Source organism: Tachyglossus aculeatus, unplaced genomic scaffold (genome assembly GCF_015852505.1).
Source record: "Tachyglossus aculeatus isolate mTacAcu1 unplaced genomic scaffold, mTacAcu1.pri SUPER_30, whole genome shotgun sequence".
In the NCBI taxonomy this organism is placed as follows: domain Eukaryota; kingdom Metazoa; phylum Chordata; class Mammalia; order Monotremata; family Tachyglossidae; genus Tachyglossus; species Tachyglossus aculeatus.
In genome coordinates, this window is record NW_024044837.1 from 1,963,151 (window position 1) to 1,984,306 (window position 21,156).

General features: G+C 48.1%; 1 protein-coding gene across 1 annotated transcript; it reads left to right on the forward strand.

Annotated features, from left to right (window-relative positions):
• The first annotated feature begins 1,995 nt into the window (after positions 1-1,995).
• On the forward strand, positions 1,996-11,710 carry LOC119921784 (olfactory receptor-like protein OLF4). Its single transcript, XM_038741826.1, has 3 exons — positions 1,996-2,481; positions 9,273-9,283; positions 10,747-11,710. Exons 1-3 carry the CDS (start codon positions 1,996-1,998, stop codon positions 11,708-11,710), a joined length of 1,461 nt encoding a protein of 486 aa, XP_038597754.1.
• Positions 11,711-21,156: the final 9,446 nt, after the last annotated feature.

The following is a 21,156-nucleotide window of genomic DNA, read 5'->3' on the forward strand; positions in this document are numbered from 1 at the left end:
CCTCTCCATCCAAACCGCTACCCTGCTCGTTCAAGCTCTCATCCTATCCCGTCTGGACTACTGCATCAGCCTTCTCTCTGATCTCCCATCCTCGTGTTTCTCCCCACTTCAATCCATACTTCATGCCGCTGCCTGGATTGTCTTTGTCCAGAAACGCTCTGGGCATGTTATTCCCCTCCTCAAAAATCTCCAGTGGTTACCAATCAATCTGCGCATCAGGCAGAAACTCCTCACCCTGGGCTTCAAGGCTCTCCATCACCTCGCCCCCTCCTACCTCACCTCCCTTCTCTCCTTCTACAGCCCACCCCGCACCCTCCGCTCCTCTGCCGCTAATCTCCTCACCATACCTCATTCTCACCTGTCCCGCCATCGACCTCCAGCCCACGTCATCCCCCGGGCCCGGAATACCCTCCCTCTGCCCACCTGCCAAGCTAGCTCTCTTACTCCCTTCAAGGCCCTACTGAGAGCTCACCTCCTCCAGGAGGCCTTCCCAGACTGAGCCCCTTCCTTCCTCTTCCCCTCGTTCCCCTCTTCATCCCCCCATCTTACCTCCTTCCCTTCCCCACAGCACCTGTATATATGTATATATGTTTGTACATATTTATTACTCTATTTATTTATTTATTTATTTTACTTGTACATATCTATTCTATTTATTTTATTTTGTTAGTATGTTTGGTTTTGTTCTCTGTCTCCCCCTTTTAGACTGTGAGCCCACTGTTGGGTAGGGACTGTCTCTATATGTTGCCAACTTGTACTTCCCAAGCGCTTAGTACAGTGCTCTGCACACAGTAAGCGCTCAATAAATACGATTGATGATCCTAGAATAGTGCTTTGCACATAGTAAGCACTTAACAAATACCAACATTATTATTATTATTATCTCTCTCATTCAACCCACATATTCAACCTGTCACCAAATCCTGTCGGTTCAACCTTCACACCATTGACAAAATCTGCTCTTCCCTATCCAACCAAACTGCCACCATATTAATCCAAGTACTTATCCTAACTCATCTTGATTACTGCATCAGCATCCTTGTTGATCTCCCTGCCTCCTGTCTCTCCCCTCTTTGATTCATACTTCATTCTGCTGCCTGGATCACTTTTCTACATAACCATTCAGTCCATGTTTCCTCACTCATCAAAAACCTCTATTGGTTGCTCATCCACCTCCACATCAAACAGAAACTACTTACCATAGGCTTAAAAGCACGCAATAAATTTGGCCCCTCCTACCTTACCTCCCTGATTTCCTACTACAACCCAGTCCACACATTTCTCTCCAAAAATGCCCACCTACTCGTTGAACCTCTTAAATAGAATGATTAACTCCTAAAGCAGGGGACAACTCACTTGAATGTGTTTGGGAAAGAGGAGCAATGCAGGAGACAGGAAGGCCCGAGAATATAAACCAGAGACTCTCAAATGAACAAGTTCGCCAGCCTCTAATCCCAGCCCAGCCAGACATCTTACCATCTGGATGGAAAGTGTGGGGATATATCTGATATCAAAATTAGGGAGTCCCTTCAAAAACAACAATAACAAGAATAATGATGATACTACTACTACTACTGCTAATAATAATGATAGTATTTGTTAAATGCTTACTGTTCCAAGCACTGATTTAAGCACTGGAGTAGATACAAGCTAATCAGGTTGGACACAGTCTCTGTGCATATATGGGGCAAATAATCTAAATAGGAAGGAGAACACATATCCCCATTTTACAGTTAAGGAAACTGAGGCCCAGAGAAGGTAAGTGACCGCCCAAGGACAAACAGCATGCAAGTGGCAGAGCCATTATTAGAACCCAGGTTGTATGAATCCAGGGCCTGTGCACTTTCCAGAAGGCCACACTGTTCACCTTTACTACTTATTCTGCCAGTTATTTCCCCGGCAACTGCACAGGCCTAGGAACAGGCAGAAACAGGATATGATTGCTTCAACATCCCATTCTCCTGCCACGTTTCCCCCAGCAGATCCTCTGGCCCCATGGAGAGGGGAAACCAAACCGGCATCTTGGAATTCCTCCTCCTGGGACTGTCCGACCGGGCAGAACAGCAGCAGCCTCTCTTCATACTGTTCCTCTGGATGTACCTGCTTGGGTTCCTGGGGAGCCTGCTCATCATCCTGGCTATTGGCTCCGACCCGCACCTGCACACCCCCATGTACTTCTTCCTCACCAACCTCTCCCTGACTGACGTCTGTCTCCTGTCCACCACGGTCCCCAACATGCTGGTCAATATTCAGACCCACAGCAAATCCATATCCTACACTGGCTGCCTGGCGCAAATATATTTCTTCATTCTATTCGTAAGTCTGGACCACTTTCTCCTCACCGGGATGGCTTATGACCGCTACGTGGCCATATGCCACCCCCTCCACTACACCACCATCATGAGTCCACGGCTCTGTGCCCTGATGGTTTCTGGGTCTTGGATCATCAGCAGTCTCTATGCTCTGACACATACTTTAATGGTGCTTCGAATATCCTTCTGTGCAGACAATAAAATCCATCACTTCTTCTGTGAACCTACTCAGATCATAAAACTTTCCTGCACTGATCCACTCATCAACGAAGTAGTGCTCTTTGTTCTTGGAGCTCTGTTAGGGATAGGTCCCCTTACAGGCCTTCTGTTCTCTTACAATCGTATTTTCTCTACTATTTTGAGAATCCCATCTGCCAGGGGAAGGTATAAAGCTTTCTCCACCTGTGGCTCTCATCTGTCCGTGGTCTCTTTCTTCTATGGTACTGGCATTGGGGTCTACTTTGGCCCCCGGTCCCCCCACACGGCCAGGAAAGAATCTATAGCATCGGTGATGTACTCGGTGGTGACCCCCATGCTGAACCCTTTCATCTACAGCCTGAGGAACAAAGACATGAAAGGGGCCCTGAGAAAATTCCTCAATAGGAAATCTGCCTTCTTCCAGAGATCGTAATCCCTTCGTCTTGTTTTTTAGCAATTCTTTCCCCTATCATCTGCTAATTGTCAGTGTCCCACAGCCTCTGTTCTGGGCCCCTACTTAGCAGATTCTGCTCTCACTCGCTTGAGGCATTTATTTACTTTATTTACCACCTCGATCAATCAATAAACCAATCATCGGAATTTATTGAGTACTTGCTGTGTTCAGGAACCTGTTACAAAGCGCTGGGTAGAGTACAATACAACAGAGTTCGTGGACACATTCTCTGCCCACAACAAGTTTACAGTTGAGAGGGGAAGATAGGTCTTTATATAAATAAAACAATTATGGATATGCATATAAGTACTGTAGGGTTGAGGGTGAGGTCAATATCAATTTCCCAAAGGTAACAAATCCAAGTGCACAGACGATGCAGAAGGGAGAGGGAGTCAGGGAAAATAAGGCTTAATCAGGGAAGGCCCCTATGCCGATGACTCCCAGTTCTATCTCTCTAACCCTGACCTCCCTAACTCTGACTTCCAGGTCCATGGTTTTTCCCCTAAGCCATGATGCCTCCCCCCAAGCAGCATTCTAATCTTGATTCTGTTCCTGGGTTCTAATCCCACATTTCCTCTTGCCCCTAAGACAGCTTCACTTGAATGTCCCACCTGCACCTCAAGTTCAACGCGTTCAAAACTGAACGCCTCACCTTCCTTCGTAAAGCCCCTCCTTCTCCATCTCTTCCTAATTCTCCTCCTCCAAACGTTCTTCTCTCTGCCAGTAACTCCACTGTTCCCAGAAGCTGGCTGCTTTGCCATGATCCTTGATTTCCTCATTCTGTTTCAATTCTCACACCATTCTCTTTCTAAATCCTGTCAGTTCTTCCTCCACATTTCCTGAATTCACCCTATCCTCTCCATCCACTTAGAGAAGCAGCATGGCCCAGTAGAAAGAGCCCGGGCTTTGGAGTCAGAGGTCGTGGGTTCAAATCCCGGCTCTGCCACTCGTCAGCTGTGTGACTTTGGGTAAGTCACTTCACTTCTCTGTGCCCCAGTTCCCTCATCTGTAAAATGAGGATTGACTGTGAGCCCCCTGTGGGACAACCTGACCACCTTGTAACCTCCCCAGCTCTTAGAACAGTGCTTTGCACAAAGTAAGCGCTTAATAAATGCCATTATTATTATTATTATCCACGCTGGTCTAAGCCTGCAATCCTAGCCCAGCAAGACTACATAAGGTATCAGCCTCATCACTGCTCTTCCTGATTGAAGCTCTCCCCTTCTCCAGCCCATTCTCTACACTGCTACATGGATCATCTTTTTTCAGCACCACTCAGCACACCAAACCAACCTTGTTCACTATAAATTTATCCATTCCTGTCTTAACACTGCCCTCTCCTCTGCCAGGCAGAACTATTTTTCCTCCGTTATTGACACCCATGCCCATCACCCCCATCAGCTCTTCCGTACATTTACCTCCCCTGTTCCTCCCACTCCTCCTTCCCTCACCCCCAACAATCTGCCCTCCTACTTCATTAGTAAAATTAAAACCATCAGGTCTGAGCTCCCCAAAGTCACCCCTTCCTGTTCTCCATTCCCCGGCTCTCAACCTTCTCTGCTACTCTCCCATCCTTCCCAGCAGTATCTTCAGATGAGATCTCCTCCCTCCTCTCAAGTGCCAATCCATTCACCTGTGCTTCGGACCCAATTCCCTCTCATCTTATGAAAACTCTCACCCCTTCCCTTCTCCCCTCCTTAACTTCCATTTTCAACCGCTCACTCTCCACTGGTTCCTTCCCCTCTGCCTTCAAACATGCCCATGTCTCCCCCATCCTAAAAAACCCTCTCTTGACCCCACTGCCCCTTCTAGTTATTGCCCTATCTCCCCCTTACCCTTCCTTTACAAACTCCTACAACGAGTCGTCTACACTTGCTGCCTCGAATTCCTCAATTCCAACTCTTTCCTGGACCCCCTCCAATCTGGCTTCTGTCCCCTACCCTCCACCAAAACTATCCTCTCAAAGGTCACCAATGACCTCCTATTTGCCAAATCCAATGGCTCCTACTCTATCCTAATCCTCCTCGACCTCTCAGCTGCCTTCGACACTGTGGACCACCCCTTTCTCCTCATCACACTATTCAACCTTGGCTTCACAGGCTCAGTCCTCTCCTGGTTCTCCTCTTATCTCTCCTGCTGTTCATTATCAGTCTCCTTTGTGGGCTCCTCCTCCCGCAGAGGTTATATTGGTAGTGCAGGGGAGGATTTCGGGTAGATTCCTGGCTTATTCTACCTCTCCTCAGAGGGGTGAGGAGACTGGTCATGGTTGTCCCTTGGTCTGTGCTGAGAGATTCTCAGGAGTCGGCCTGGGAGATATAATCACTGAGCTTCAGGGACGGCTGTCCAGGAGAGCCCAGGAGATTCATTCATTCATTGACCCGTATTTATTGAGTGCTTACTGTGTGCAGAGCACTGTACTAAGTGCTTGGAAAGTACAATTTGGCAATTAATACAGTCAATCCCTGCCCACACCAGGCTTACAGTCTAGAAGGAAAAATGATATTTGTTACGTGATGCTATGTGCCAAGCACTGTTCTAAGCACTGGGGTAGATACAAGGTAATCAGGTTGTTTCACATGGGGCTCACAGTCTAAATCTGCATTTTACAGATGAGGTAACTGAGGCACACAGAAGTTAAATGACTTGCCCAAAGTCTCACAGTCGATAAATGGCGGAGCTGGGATTAGAACCCATGACCTCTTTCCGCTATATCCATGCTCTTTACCCTAAGCCACCCTAAACTGTCCCCAGTAAGATTGCATTATCATTGCCAGATATCTCCCTCAGCAGAGCCAAGATGGGCCAGGACAGAAACCAGAAGCTGAATGTTTGTTTGTCTCTAACAAGGAGCTCAGGGAGCCATGGAGTGTGGGTCCCAAGGGCCCAGAGACTCTTTCAAATAACCCTGCCATGAGCCCCTTCCCATCCGCACTGCCCTCGTGAGTGAGGACACAGTGCTCCTGACTGGGACCCCGCAGTCCTGCATCCCTCTTCCCACTCAGCCATATCAATTGTTCTAGGAGTTCCCCACCACAAAGCTCATCCCCCGAGGGTACAGAGGAGGTGGACGGTGTGTGCAAAGCATATTGTCAGACCGACCTCAAGACAACCTGCACAGGTAAGGTACCTCCCCCCAAGCCAGCCCACGGGAGAAACCCTCCCCTCCTGTTCTCCTGTTACCCACTCCTGACAGGAGAACTTCAGCCTTCACATTACTCCGATATTGGGACTACAGCATATTTCAAACCCACTCCTCGATGGAAAGCTACAGGGTTTGGGCATCCTGAGAGTGGGGTATGTGGCCTCATCGTCCCGATGATGGCCATCGTGGTCAGGTCTTCCGGATGGGAAGTGGAGCCATGAACCCCGTCCTTGATGGCCAGAGGCTGGGGAGGGGGCTGGGAGGGGGGCATATCTCTGGGTGAGGTGCAGACCCCCATCAGCTTTCCACTGGAGTGTGGGTCCTCATCTCGATCCTCCACAGACTCTTCCTCTCTGTTATATGTTACTGACCACATTTAGGAGAGAAGCCAACAGCCACATGTCTGGGCTGGATGCTCCAGTCTGGGTATGAGGAGCTACTCTTCCTCACTTGAAATGCCAAGCTTTCCATGTTCGGGTTGGAACACCCTCAGAGCCTGCTCAGTTGAAGTCACAGAACACCCAGGGACTTGTTGTCTGGGGGTTCTAAATGAAGGAAACTTCAACCCATCACCAATCTATCAACCAACCATATTTATTGACTGCTTACTGTGTGCAGGGCACTGTACTAAGCACTTGGGAGAGTACAGCCCAGCAATATAACACACATATTCCCTGCCCACAGTGAGCTTACAGTCTAGTGGGGGAGACTGACATTAATATAAATAGATAATAATAATAATGATGATGGTATTTGTTAAGCACTCACTATGTGCAAAGCACTGTTCTAAGATACACATTCCAGCCACCCTTGCTTTCAGATCACTGACAGAAAAGGGAAAGGCTTCCAACTGTGGGATGGTGTCTGTCACAATGACCTGTTTTCTACAAAAGCCACCTGGCTCACCTGGTTGTGTGTCTGCATCATCATCATCATCATCATCAACTGTATTTATTGAGGGTTTACTATGTGCAGAGTACTGTACTGAAACCTTGGGAGAATACAATACAATGGAGTTAGCAGAACAACCCAATAGTGTGCAGCGCATCTTCTCCTGTGGCCCCTGATGCACAGGATGGAGAAGGTTTAGGGAGGGCCAGAGGTCGTTGGAGGTCAGCAGCTTGAGCCATGCAGCAGGAGTCAGGGACCAGTGTGCCAGAGACTGGGTACACAGGGGAGCTCTGTTCTAGCGGTATCTGCTGGCTACCGTGTGACAAATGATGCCTGGGCTGGGTTTCCATGGCACTTTTGTCTAACAGTCTGGATGCCATCTGAAGGGGGTTGTGCTGGTGCTGCCCTCTGCGAGTTTGGGGTATTGCCCGGGGAGTTTCTTGGCTAAAATCCAACAAGTCTCCCCTGATCCCCACCAGGCCTAATAACAACCTGCCCGAACCACGATATTTCACTGCCAAAACTGGAGAAGGTCACTATGGCAACTTTGTTCACTTAAGCTTTATCGTTTCCTGCCTCTCCTCTGCCAGGCAAATTTATTTTTCTTCAATTATGGACACCTATGCCCATCAGCCCCATCTGCTGTTCCGGACATTTAACTCCCTCCTCAAGCCTGCTGTTCCTCCCCGTCACTCCCAACGATCTGGCCACCTACTTCATTAGGAAAATTAACACCATCAAGTCTGAGCTCTCCAAAGTCACATCTCCCCCTTTGCCATCCCCCCCGCTCTCAACCCTCTCCTCTACTCTTCCATCCTTTCCAGCAGGATCTTCAGAGGAGATCTCCTCCCTCCTCTCAAGTGCCACCCCCTTCATCTGTGCTTTGGACCCCATTCCCTCTCAACTTATAAAAACTTTCAGCCCTTCACTCCTCCCCTCCTTAATTTCCATCTTCAACCGCTCACTCTCCAACGACTCCCCTACCTCTGTCCACGTCTCCCTCACCCTAAAAAAACCCTCTCTTGACCCCACTGCCCCTTTCCTCTCCATCCAAACTACTACCTTGTTGGTACAATCTCTCGTTATATCCCGACTGCAATACTCCATCAGCCTCCTTTCTGATCTCCCATCCTCCTGTCTCTCCACAAATCAGTCTATACTTCACTCTGCTGCCCGGATTATCTTTCTACGGAAACTCTCTGGGCATGTCACTCCCCTCCTCAAAAATCTTTATTGGTTGCCTATAAACCTTCACATGAAGCATAAACTCTTCACTATTAGCTTTAAAGCTCTCCATCACCTTGCCCCCTCCTACCTCACCTCCTTGATCTCCTTCTACGGCCCAGCCCGCACACTCCGCTCCTCTGCCATTAACCTCCTCACTGTGCCTGTCCTGCCGTCGATCCCTGGTCTACATCCTACCTCTGGCCTGAATGACCTCCCTCCTCACATCAGCCAAACTAGCGCTCTTTAAAGCCCTACTGAGAGCTCACCTCCTCCAGGAGGCCTTCCTACACTGAGCCCCCCCTTTTCCTCTGCTCCTCCTCCCCTCCCCATCGCCCCCACTCTCTCCCTCTGCTCTATCCCCTTCCCCTCCCCACAGCACTTGCTGAGATTTGTACAAATTTATTATTTTATTTATTTTATTAATGATGGATGTATATCCATAATTCTATTTATCTATTTTGATGGTATTTATTCCTGTCTACTTGTTTTGTTGTCTGTCCCCCCCTTCTAGACTGTGAGCCCGTTGTTGGGTAGAGATTGTCTCTATCTGTTGCCAAATTGTACTTTCCAAGCGCTTAGTGCAGTGCTCTGCACACAGTAAGTGCTCAATAAATACAACTGAATGAATGAATGAAAATTATCAGATGGGCGATGCCAGGATTTTTTGATCACCACTGTCACCACCCCTTCACCTGACCTTTTAGCCCCCGAGTCAACAGATCATCAGTCAGGTTCAGTAGGTAGCTCTGTAGTAGTAGATGAATTCTATCTTTTGAGCATTTACTGGGTGCCACGCACTCTGCTAAGCCCTTGGGAAGTACAAAACCAAGTAACGTTTGCCACATGGAGCTTATACTCTAACAGGGGAGACAGACAAGACAACAGGGGAGACAAAGGGGCACAAATAGAGTAGTCAAGATAAATGATTGAAGGTACAAGGGTACTAGTTCAATGGTGCACAAAATGAAATCCAGCCATACATACAATTCTTTCCCTTGTCTATTGCTTTCCAGGTTCGAGACTTCTATATTCTTAGGGGGGTTTCAAGGTTACTCGGTTGTCCATGTGCTCAGTAACTAGGGCCTTTCTATGCCATAGCATTCTCCTCAAACTTGGCCCTACCCCAGCTCCTCCAATGTACATTTCCCTTTCCTATTCTTAGTAAAACGTGTAACCTTCCTCCCAGCCACTGACCTAAGTCCTGACTGCCATTGGCTCAGCCTACAGTGACTTCACCACTTGGCTAACACCACTTGGCTTACAGTCGCCCTGTTCAATGGCCTTGTGGGAAAAACACTTTAAATCAAACAGGCATTTGGAGGCTGAAAATGAGCTAATGGGCTTTCTGGAAGAACCCATGTGCAGCGTAACCCCATCTTTCATCACAGAGCTCTAGGCACTTTGTTGTAAAGATAAGCCTAAGTTTCATCACAAAAAGCATGCATGGCCTTGGGCCTATGAATTATGGCGAGGAAACAGGACGAATCCCATGCCAAACCTGGGTAGGGAGGTAGTACCCACTAAAGCCAGTGCTGGCCCACCTCCCTCGGAAGCCTCATGCCAGAGGCTAGGAAGAGTGGGGGGATGTGGAAGAAGAATCTCAGGTGGACGAGCTGCCCAACAAGACCCCAGCCCACCCAGACACATTCCCTTCTGGACTGAATGGCTGAGCAAAAAGCATCCTTCCACTGCTTAGGCAGACTATTCTCACCCTCCCACCCCACACCTTCCCAAAAATATCAATCCGTAGTATTTATTGAGCATCTGCTGTGAGCAGCGAATACAATAGAGGCAGAAGGCATGATCTTTGCCCTAAGAAAGTTTACAATAAAATAATGATGTCATAAAATGAATGATAAATAAGACAAAGAAGTGCTGAAATAGTCAAGCATATACAAGCACTTAGTATAGTGATCTGCACACAGTAAGTGCTCAATAAATACGATTGAATGAATTTCTCAATATAAAAATGTGAAGTGAAATGTGAATGTGAATGTGAATGAGCAGGTTGTGAGTGAAAAAGTGCTGAGATGGTAGAAAGGAGGATAGGACCTGGGCAGAATGAAAGTTCACTGAGGAAGACCTCCTGGAAAAGTTGGGATTTCAGAAGGGATTGGAATATGGGGAGAGTTGTGGTCTGGTGGATTTGAAGGACAAAGGAGTTCCAAGCAGAAGGAAGGGCATGAGCCAAGGATCGGAAGTGGGAGAAACAAGCTCTAAGTACTGTGAGAAGATGAGGGTTGAAGGAATGGAGAATGCAAGTGAGGGGGTTGCTGGGGGAAGAGAGTGGATAAGTAATGAGGAGAAAAATGATAGAGTGCTAATTAGTCAATCAATTTATTGAGCAGATACTGTGTGCAGTGCACTGAAGAAAGCTCTTGTGATAGTACAACGGAGCGCCAATAGACAGAGTTTTCTGAGGGATGAAAAGATGAATCAGTAACCATTACACAGGGCCTAGACTGATTCTTATCGTGATCTGATTGCTCCTCCATCCCATTCTCCTGCCACGTCTAACCCAGAAGATCCCCCGGCCCCATGGAGGGGGGAAACCAAACCAGCATCACAGAATTCCTCCTCCTGGGACTGTCTAACCAGATGGAGCTGCGGCAGCTCGTCTTCATGCTGTTTCTCTGGATGTACCTGCTCGGGGTCCTGGGGAGCCTGCTCATCGTCCTGGCCATCGGCTCTGACCCGCACCTGCACAACCCCATGTACTTCTTCCTCACCAACCTGTCCCTGGTCGACATCTGTCTCCTGTCCACCACGGTCCCCAAGATGCTGGTCAACATACAGACCCACAAGAAATCTATATCCTACGCTGGCTGCCTGGCCCAAACGTATTTCATCATTCTGTTAGGAGGTCTGGACCACTTTCTCCTCACCGCGATGACATATGACCGCTACGTGGCCATATGCCACCCCCTCCACTACACCACCATCATGAGCCCACGACTCTGTACTCTGGTGGTTGCTGGGTCCTGGCTCGTCAGTTCCCTCCATGCCCTGATACACACCCTATTGGTGGTTCGCTTATCCTTCTGTTCCAATCGTGAAATTCTTCACTTCTTCTGTGAACTTTATGAGGTCCTAAAGCTTTCCTGTTCTAGTATCATCATCAACGAAGTAATGATTCTTGTCGTTGCAGTAGTGATTGGGGTAGGTCCCCTCACCGGGCTCCTGTCCTCTTACATTAGCATTATCTCCACCATATTGAGAATCCCATCTGCAGGGGGAAGGTGGAAAGCTTTCAGAACCTGTGGTTCTCACCTGTCCGTGGTTTCTTTATTCTACAGCACCACTCTTGGGATCTACCTTTGTCCACCATCTACCCAAACATTCAGTAAAGGTACGATAGCGTCTGTGCTGTATACAGTGGTCACCCCCACAATGAATCCCTTCATCTACAGCCTAAGGAACAAGAACATGAAAGAGGCCCTGAGAAATGTGTTCAATAGGAAAAGTGTCTTCTCTCGAGTATTCTGACTGGCGTATTTAGTCAGCTTATTTTCCTGAGAAAGTTTAGTCAGCGCTCAAAGATCACATACTTTTTGTCATGTACAATTGTGTTTTCTTGCAAAGAGCTTTCTGGGTAATTGAGACCCTATAACAATTCTCTACGACTTTTGAAGTTGAATGAAAAACACAGGAAGATGATGACGATGATGATGCAGCATGGCTCAGTGGAAAGAGCACGGACTTGGGAGTCACAGGTCATGGGTTTGAATCCCGGCTCCACCATTTGTCAGCTGTGTGACCCTGGGCAAGTCACTTAAATTCTCTGTGCCTCAGTTACCTCACCTGTAAAATGGGAATTAAGACTGTGAGCCCCACATGGGACAACCTGATCACCTTGTATCCCCCCCAGCGCTTAGAACAGTGCTTTGCATATAGTAAGCGCTTAACAAATACCATGATTTTTATTGTTATTATTATTATTATTGTGATGATGATGATGATGATGAAAAAGCCCATGCAGCTACCTGAGCAATAAATAACATCCTTCCCATAGCTAATAATAATAATAATAATAATAATAACAATAATGTTGGTATTTGTTAAGTGCTTACTATGTGCCAACCACTGTTCCAAGCACTGGGGTAGATACAAGCTCATCAGGTTGTCCCACAGGGGGCTCACAGTCTTAATCCCCATTTGACAGATGAGGTAAATAAGGCCCAGAAAAGTGAAGTGACTTGCCCAAAGTCACACAGCTGACAGGTGACAGAGCTGGGATTAGAACCCATGACCTCTGACTCCCAGGGCCATGCTCTTCCCACTGAGCCACGCTGCTCCTCACAGGAGTGTAATTTTCTACAGGTGACTTCCTCAAAACCTGAAAGAAAGAACGTGTCTTCACATATCAGTCAGTTCTTTCTAGTTTTTCAAGGCCTCTTCTTGATTGGTGAAAAGATCGTTCCAAACATATCAGAAAGGTTGTTGCCAGCTCCACACAATTCTCTGCTTATCTGGAAGGGGTGGCACTATCTTGGGCTCTTGGGCAGTGCTGTGATACTGTGGAAGGGATCACATGGATTCTTCACTGATGAATAAAAGCCCTTGGTTTGCTGATGGTCAGCACAGCTCCGATTCTCCTCAGCCTTTGTGTCCCACCACTGGTCATACAAGCTCCTGTAAGCAGCGTGGCTCAGTGGAAAGAGCCCGGGCTTGGGAATCATAATGCATGGGTTCTAATCTCACCTCTGCCACTTGCTTGCTGTGTGACTATACGCAAGTCACTCAACTTCTCTGTGCCTCAGTTACCTCATCTTTAAAATGGGGATTAAGACTGTGGGCCCCATGTGGGACAACCTGATTACCTTGTATCCCCCCCAGTACTTAGAACAGTGCTTGGCACATAGTAAGCGCTTAACAAATGCCATTATTATTATAATTAATATTATTGTTATTATCTATGTGCCACATGATGCAGCCTTTTAGGCCCTAACCCCATATTGCCCAGATTGAGTTGCTGCCTGGTAAACACACACACACACACACACACACACACACACACACACACCCTGATGTACTGTAATCAGTCCATCATTCAATCGAATTTACTGAGTGCTTACTATGTGCAGAGCATTATACTGAGTGCATGGGAGAGTACAACATAAGAGTTGGAAGACATGTTCACTGCCCAATGTGAGGAGTTCCTGGAGCTCTAGGAATTTGTTTTAACAACACAACCATTATCTTGCAAAATAATTAATTATGGTCTCTGCCCTCAAGGAGTTTGCAATCTAATGGAAGCAAGAGGAAAATATGCACAAACAACCACACACACACACACACACACACACACACACACACACACACACACACACACACCCCATCCTACAAACAGGATGACTGACAGAGATGGACATCTTCTCCATCTTCTCCCTCCCAGACCCCCAACCAAGCCCTAGGCACTCTCTCTGCACCTCCAGTCAGGTCTTTGGCAAAGAGAAGCAGCGTGGCTCAGTGGAAAGAGCCCGAGTTTTGGAGTCAGAGGTCAGGGATTCAAATCCCGGCTCTGCCACTTGTCAGCTGTGTGACTTTGGGCAAGTCACTTAACTTCTCTGGGGCCTCAGTTACCTCATCTGTAAAATGGGGATTAAGACTGTGAGCCCCCTGTGGGACAACCTGATCACCATGTAACCTCCCCAGTGCTTAGAACAGTGCCTTGCACATAGTAAGCGCTTAATAAGTGCCATTATTATTATTACTATTAAACACACACATACACTCACATTTGCGTGGTGAATATGCCTAGATTAAACAGTGCAAGAGCCAGAGAAAGAGCCAGAGCACAAATAACACAAATGGAGATGCAAGATGGACAAAGCTGGACCCCGGGAATTACGTAAGTGCCCGGTGAGATTTCATCATCTCCGACTGAGGACAACAATCATCTGAAATTTGCCTCAATAGACTGGGATCTCCAAGGACATGGGGTGGAGATTTGACAATGAGTCTTAGTCTCTAACAAGGAGATGGGGAATCATGTCCCAGAAGTGCAGGGATTCACCTTAAAGAATCCTGACATGAGCCCGCTTCAGCCCTTCTGGCCCTACAAGAGTGAGGACTCCGTCCATGTTCCTGGTCCCATCAGCACTGTCCGAGAACCCTCAGGCCAGAATACGAGATCAGCACTCGTCTTCCAGGTAAGAGCTGACTGGACGCTTCAGTCCTGTGCAGGTCTGCTCTAGCTGGCCTACAGCACGATTCCCAAATGAAAGGTGGAGTGCGTGGGGGTGTATGAGGAAGGAGTCTTAGCCCCAAAGCGTGAGGCTGACTGACAGAGATGGACATCTTCTCCATTTTCTCCCTCCCAGACCCCCAACCAAGCCCCAGGCACTCTCTCTGCAGCTCCAGTCAGATCTCTGGCAAAACTTCCAATTCTTCCAACCCAGGCTCTTCCTCAATCAATTAATCGATCAATAGTATTTACTCAATGAATCGGTCAATCAATCAAAGGCATTCACTGAGCACTTACTATGTGCAAAGCACTGTTCTAAGTGCTTGGGGGAGTAAAATAAAATAGAGTTGGTAGACACAATCCCTGCCTTCAAGAAGCTTACTGTCCTCCTGCAGCCACATCTTCCTTCTCCCTTACCGGTCCCTGATGGTCAGGGACGGCGTGGTGAATGGAGACAATCCATGGCCAGGGAGCTGCTCCTGCACATAGCCGAATTTGCCTCCTGCCTATCTATTTGGCTGGGGGTCACCCCAAGGAGAGGGGAGGGGAAGAAGGGCTTAAAGATGGATTCCTTGGGCTCTCAGGCCGCTCTACCACCACAGGGCTCCCACTCTCACAGTCTCTTTATCTAGGCCCCAAATGTCAAGTCTTTAATCAATCAATCAATCAATTGTATTTATTGAGTGCTTACTGTGTGCAGAGCACTGTACTAAGCGCTTGAGAAGTACAAGTTGTCAACATATAGAGACAGTCCCTACCCAACAGTGGGATCACAGTCTAAAAGGGGGAGACAGAGAACAAAACCAAACATACTAACAAAATAAAATAAATAGAATAGATATGTACAAGTAAAATAAATGAATAAATAAATAGAGTAATAAATATGTAAAAACATATATACATATACGCAGGTGCTGCGGGGAAGGGAAGGAGGTAAGATGGGGAGGATGGAGAGGGGGACAAGGGGCAGAGGAAGGAAGGGGCTCAGTCTGGGAAGGCCTCCTGGAGGAGGTGAGCTCTCAGTAGGGCCTTGAAGGGAGGAAGAGAGCTAGCTTGGCGGATGGGCAGAGGGAGGGCATTCCAGGCCCGGGGGATGATGTGGGCCGGGGGTCGATGGCGGGACAGGCGAGAACGAGACATGTTGAGGAGATTAGCGGCAGAGGAGCGGAGGGTGCAGGGTGGGCTGAAGAAGGAGAGAAGGGAGGTGAGGTAGGAGGGGGCGAGGTGATGGAGAGCCCTGAAGCCGAGGTTGAGGAATTTCTGCCTGATGCGCAAATTGATTGGTAGCCACTGGAGATTTCAGTAGGCTGCTCTTTACAGTTTCAGTACGCTGTTCTTTCCCCTCAACTCCCCGTGAACTAAGTTGAGGAGCCACCACAGCTTCAGGCAGGCTCTCTTTGTCTGAGGCTGTCAGGAACCCTGAGGACCGGTGAGATGCCCAGTCTCCCACGGCCCCTTCCTGCATCCCAGAATTCTGCCCATTGCAGATGCTGCCCTTTTCCTGAGAACTCCCACTCTGGGGCTGGTGGGAGAAGGGAGAGGAGGGATTCTGACCTTCAACACAACTCCAGACTGTGGCTTTTGGCTCTGATTCCACGTACAATCTTAACCACCCAATGAGAACCCTGGATCGGTCCCAGTTTTCAGGCCACTTGAACCTGCTGCTGGTTCTCCCTGAGCAGAAGGAGCAGAGAGCAAAAACAGGGGGCTTATCATGCATCCTGATCTAGCTGGGAGAGTCCCAGGTGTCTGCAGGCAGCCCCAAGTGATTTCAGAATAATTGGGTAAAGACTCAGCATTGTGGCTTTTTTGCCGAAATTGAACAGCTAAATTCGCACCAACCCCAGCACGTCCTCTTCAATGAAAATACCTAGGCTTCAGTTTCCAGGCAGGGGCATTCTCAGAACCTGCTCAGTTTAGTTCACAAAGCATTATAGTATGGGGGTTCTAAACTGCACGAGACTCTTACCCCACACATCCTGCACTACTTCACCTTAAAGATTGAAGGAGAAAGGGGCAGGCAGCTAAGCTTGAGATGATGACCCAACGTCATGGCTTGCAACAAAAACAGCCTGGTCCAGCTGATCTTAGGATCACAATACATTTTCCCCTCCTGTCCCTTCCTCAAGGTACAGAGGTTGGTCTGGGATGGGTAGAACTTGATGCTGGCAGGAAAGCACAAGAACACAAGACCATAGGTGATGCTGTGACTGCTTGTTCATTCAGTCTTGGATTCTTTCTCCGACAATGGCAATGGTTGATTCTCTCTCCAGCAGTGGCAGAACTGTTTGATGGTTGCTGTTACCATAGAGAAAAAACGTAGCCTAGTGGATGTGGGTTCCAACCCCAGCTCTGCCACTTGCCTGTTGAGGGACCATAGGCAAATCCCTTCACTTTGTGTTTTAGTGTCCTCGCCTGTAAAACAGGAATGACATCCCTGTTCTCCCTCTGTCTTAGACATGACCCCAGTTTCAGACAGGGCCTGTGTCCAACCTGATGATCTTGCATCTACCCCAGTGCTTAGTGCAGTGTTTGACACATAGTAAGCACTTAACAAAGACCTCAATTATTACCCATCACCCCCGTAGCTGTTCCGGATATTTAACTCCCTCCTCAGGCCTCCTGTTCCTCCGGCTCCACCGGCCCTCACCCCCAACGATCTGGCCACCTACTTGGTTAGGAAAATTAACACCATCAGGTTTGAGGTCCCCAAAGTCACCCCTTCCCCTTCTCCATCCCCCTGCTCTCAACCTTCTCCTCTACTTTCCCAGCAGTACCTTCAGAGGATATCTCCTCCCTCCTATCAAGTGTCACCCCCTCCACCTGTGCTACAGACCCCATTCCCTCTCATCGTATAAAAACTCTCACCCCTTCCCTCCTCTCCTCCTTAACTTCCATCTTCAACCACTCACTCTCCAACGGCTTCTTCCCCCTGCCTTCAAACATGCCCATGGCTCCACCATCCTAAAAAAGCCCCCTCTTGACCCAACTGCCCCTTCCAGTTGTCACCCTATCTCCCTCCTACCCTTCCTTTCCAACCACCTAGAGTGAGTAATCTACACTCGCTGCCTTAAATTCAACTCCAAATCTCTACCTCTACCCCCTCCACTCTGGCTTCCGTCCCCTCCACTCCACTGAAACTGCCATCTCAAAGGTCACCAGTGACCTCCTTCTTGCCAAATCCAATGGCTCCTACTCTATCCTAATCCTCCTCAACCGCTCAGCTGCCTTTGACACTGTTGACCATCCCCTTCTCCTCAACACGGTACCCAACCTTGGCTTAACGGACTCCGCCCTCTCCTGGTTCTCCTCTAATCTCTCTGGCCGTTCATTGTCAGTCCACTTCGCGGGTTTCTCCTCACCTTCCCAGCCCATGACTGTAAAGGTTCCTCAAGGGTCATTTCTTGGTCCCCTTCTGTTCTCCATCTACGCTTGCTCCCTTGGTGAACTCATTTGCTCCCACGGCTTCAACTAACATCTCTACGCAGATGACACCCAAATCTACATCTCCTCCCCTGTTCTCCCTCCCTCCCTCCAGGCTTGTATCTCCTCCTGCCTTCAGGACATCTCCACCTGGATGTCCGCCCACCACCTAAAACTCAACATGTCCAAGACTGACCTCTTTATCTTCCCTCTCAAACCCCGTCCTCTCCCTGACTTTCCCATCACTGTGGACAGCATTACCACCCTTCCCGTCTCAGAAGCCCGCAATCTTGGCATCATTCTTGACTCTGCTCTCTCATTTGCCCCACACATTCAATCTTTCACCAAAACCTGCCGGTCTCACCTTCACAACATTGCCAAGATCCACCATTTCCTCTCCATCCAAACTGCTACCTTGTTGGTACAATCTCTCATCATATCCTGAATGGATTACTGCATTAGCCTCCTTTCTGAACTCCCATCCTCCTGTCTCTCCCCGCTTCAGTCCATACTTCACTCTGCTGCCCAGATTATCTTTCTACAGAAACGCTCTGGGCATGTCACTCCCCTCCTCAAAAATCTCCAGTGGTTGCCTATCAACCTTCACATGAAGCAAAAGCTTCTCACTATTGGCTTCAAAGCTCTCCATCACCTGGCCCCCTCCTACCTCACCTCCCTTCTCTCCTACAGCCCTGCCCGCACACTCCACTCCTCTGCCGCTAACCTCCTCACTGTGCCTCGCTCTCGCCTGTCCCGCCGTCGACCCCTGGCCCACGTCCTACCTCTGGCCTGGAATGCCCTCCTTCTTCACATCTGCCAAACTAGCTCTCTTCCCCTCTTCAAAGCCCCACTGAGAGCTCACCTCCTGTAGGAGGCCTTCCCAGACTGAACCCCCACTTTTCCTCTGCTCCTCCTCCCTTCCCCATTGCCCCTACTCCCTCCCTTTGCTCTACCCCCTTCCCTGCCCCACAGCAGTTGTGTATATCTGTACATATTTATTACTCTATTTTCTTACTGATGGATATATATATCTATAATTCTATTTCTCTATTTTGATGGTATTGATGCCTGTCTGCTTGTTTTGTTTTGCTGTCTGTCTCCCCCTTCTAGACTGTGAGCCTGTTGTTGAGTAGGGAGTGTCTCTGTTGCCGAACTGTACTTTCCAAGTGTTTAGTACAGTGCTCTGCACACAGTAAGCGCTCAATAAATACTATTGAATGAATGAATGAATCATTACTATCATCTTTGACCCATTAAGGGAACAGGAAACTGTCTGTCTCATTCATTAGCCATTACTGAAGACACCATACCCCAAGATCTCAGTGCATAACAGGTCCTCTTTATTAAAACATCCCACTGATCCCACATAACAAGCTGCACCATCCCGGCACAAAATGATAGACACAGACTTTTGCAGCAATGCGTTGTGTCTTTTATATTCTAAGGCACCCCCTCTGAAAGTCTTCCCAGTTGCAGACCTGCCTGCTGAGGAAGTCCCTCCCACCTTTTAATGAATCCTGGAGATGAAGTACCTATTTCTGGTGATACATACAGTCCTAGTTCCTCCTTCTTTTGATGATCATTCATTCATTCACTCATATTTATTGAGTGCTTACTGTGTGCAGAGTAGTGTACTAAGCCCTTGGGAAGTACAAATCAGCAACTTATATAGACGGTCCCTACCCAACAACGGGCTCACAGTCTAGAAGGGGGAGACAGATGACAAAGGAAAACAAGCAGACAGGCATCAATAAGATCAAAATAGATAAAAAGAAGTATGGATATATGCACTTCAACAAATAGACAGGTGTCAATACCATCAGAATAAATAGAATTATAGCTATATACACATCATTAATAAACTAAATAGAGTAATAAATATGTACAAACATATACAAGGGTTTCTAGAAGATTTAAAAGCAGAAATCACATCATAACAGCCATTTTCATTATCGTATTATTGTTACCGTTGAGCACTTACCTCATACTAAGCCCTGGTATTTAATCACTGGCATTTATTGAACACTTGTGTGTAGAACACTGTACTAATCTCCTGGGAAAGCACAGCAGAAAAGGGTAGGCAGGCATAATCTCTGCCCTCAAGAAAAACACAAGACAAGGTCTCAGTTCTCTGGACCCTGACTCCACTAAGTAAGGGAAGAGAGACCAGTAGAAGACAAAGAACAACAATAAATTAAAGTCCAAAATAAGACCCATTTGAACATTTAATGTCCCCAATTATCAACATTAAAACAAATAGTTAAAACAGCACTTGGAGGGGGTAATTATTAAGATTCTCTCTTCAATCAAGAATACTAGAGTACAAATGCCTGTAGTCTTTCCCAGTGTTTCCTAGGTGGCTTCGGCTTTACTTTCATACCGTGGGGGAGAGAAAGAAGACCAGCCAGCGGCTCGTCCCAGATAAGGGCTTCCCTCTAATGGGGACCCCAGCCACTTGGATAACCCACCCTCCACTCTTGAAAGAGATCTGGCTTCACTCCTGAAATGGTTGGGTGGGTGGAGGGGAAACTACTGTAGCGATTGGACCACCCCCTGCAGATGCCAGAACCCTCATTCCTATGGGAACTCCAGACACGAGGAAGACAAACAAGGCTGGGAGCAAGGATTGGGCTGAGCACTGCAGAAATAAGTGTGTTGAGCTTCAAAAGAAAGCAAAAGTAAACTTATTGAGAAGGCATAAGGAAGGAGTTGGGGGGTACATGCTAAGGGTAGGGTGCGGGGCAGCTGCGAGCACCGTAAAGTCCATCAACAGGACCCAGAAATATTCTTTTGGCACCGAAATGAGCTAGGCCCAAGTTTTTCTCCTTAATACTGAGTTGGCTGGGCCTGGGAATTGGGATCAGATTCCTTGGAGAAGGCTCAGGAGAGAGCCTGAGGGGCCATTGATGATGGGCTCCGAGTCTCTGATGGGGTGTTCCATGGAGAATGAAGAGTAGCCGGACCGGGAGAGCCCAGTGCTGTGCCTTGGGGTGCGGTGGAAATAGAACCCGCTGCACCTTGTGTGGACACACACAAGGGCCCGGGAAGGCTGGACTCATGACCCCAGGAGGGCTGGAGAGTGTGAGCAGGAGAATCTCAGGTGAGCAAATACTCCAGCCAGACCCCAGCCTCCCAACCACATTTCCAATAAACCTGGGGAGACGTCTGAAATCGAGCAAAAGGGGTCTTTCCACTGATTGTCCTTCCCTGCCCCCGCACACACACATTAAACTGCATAAACTCTAGAGAGTCTGAATCAGGATGTGATTGCTCCACCATGCCAATTGCATGCTTTATCTGCCCCAGCGGATCCTCCAGCCCC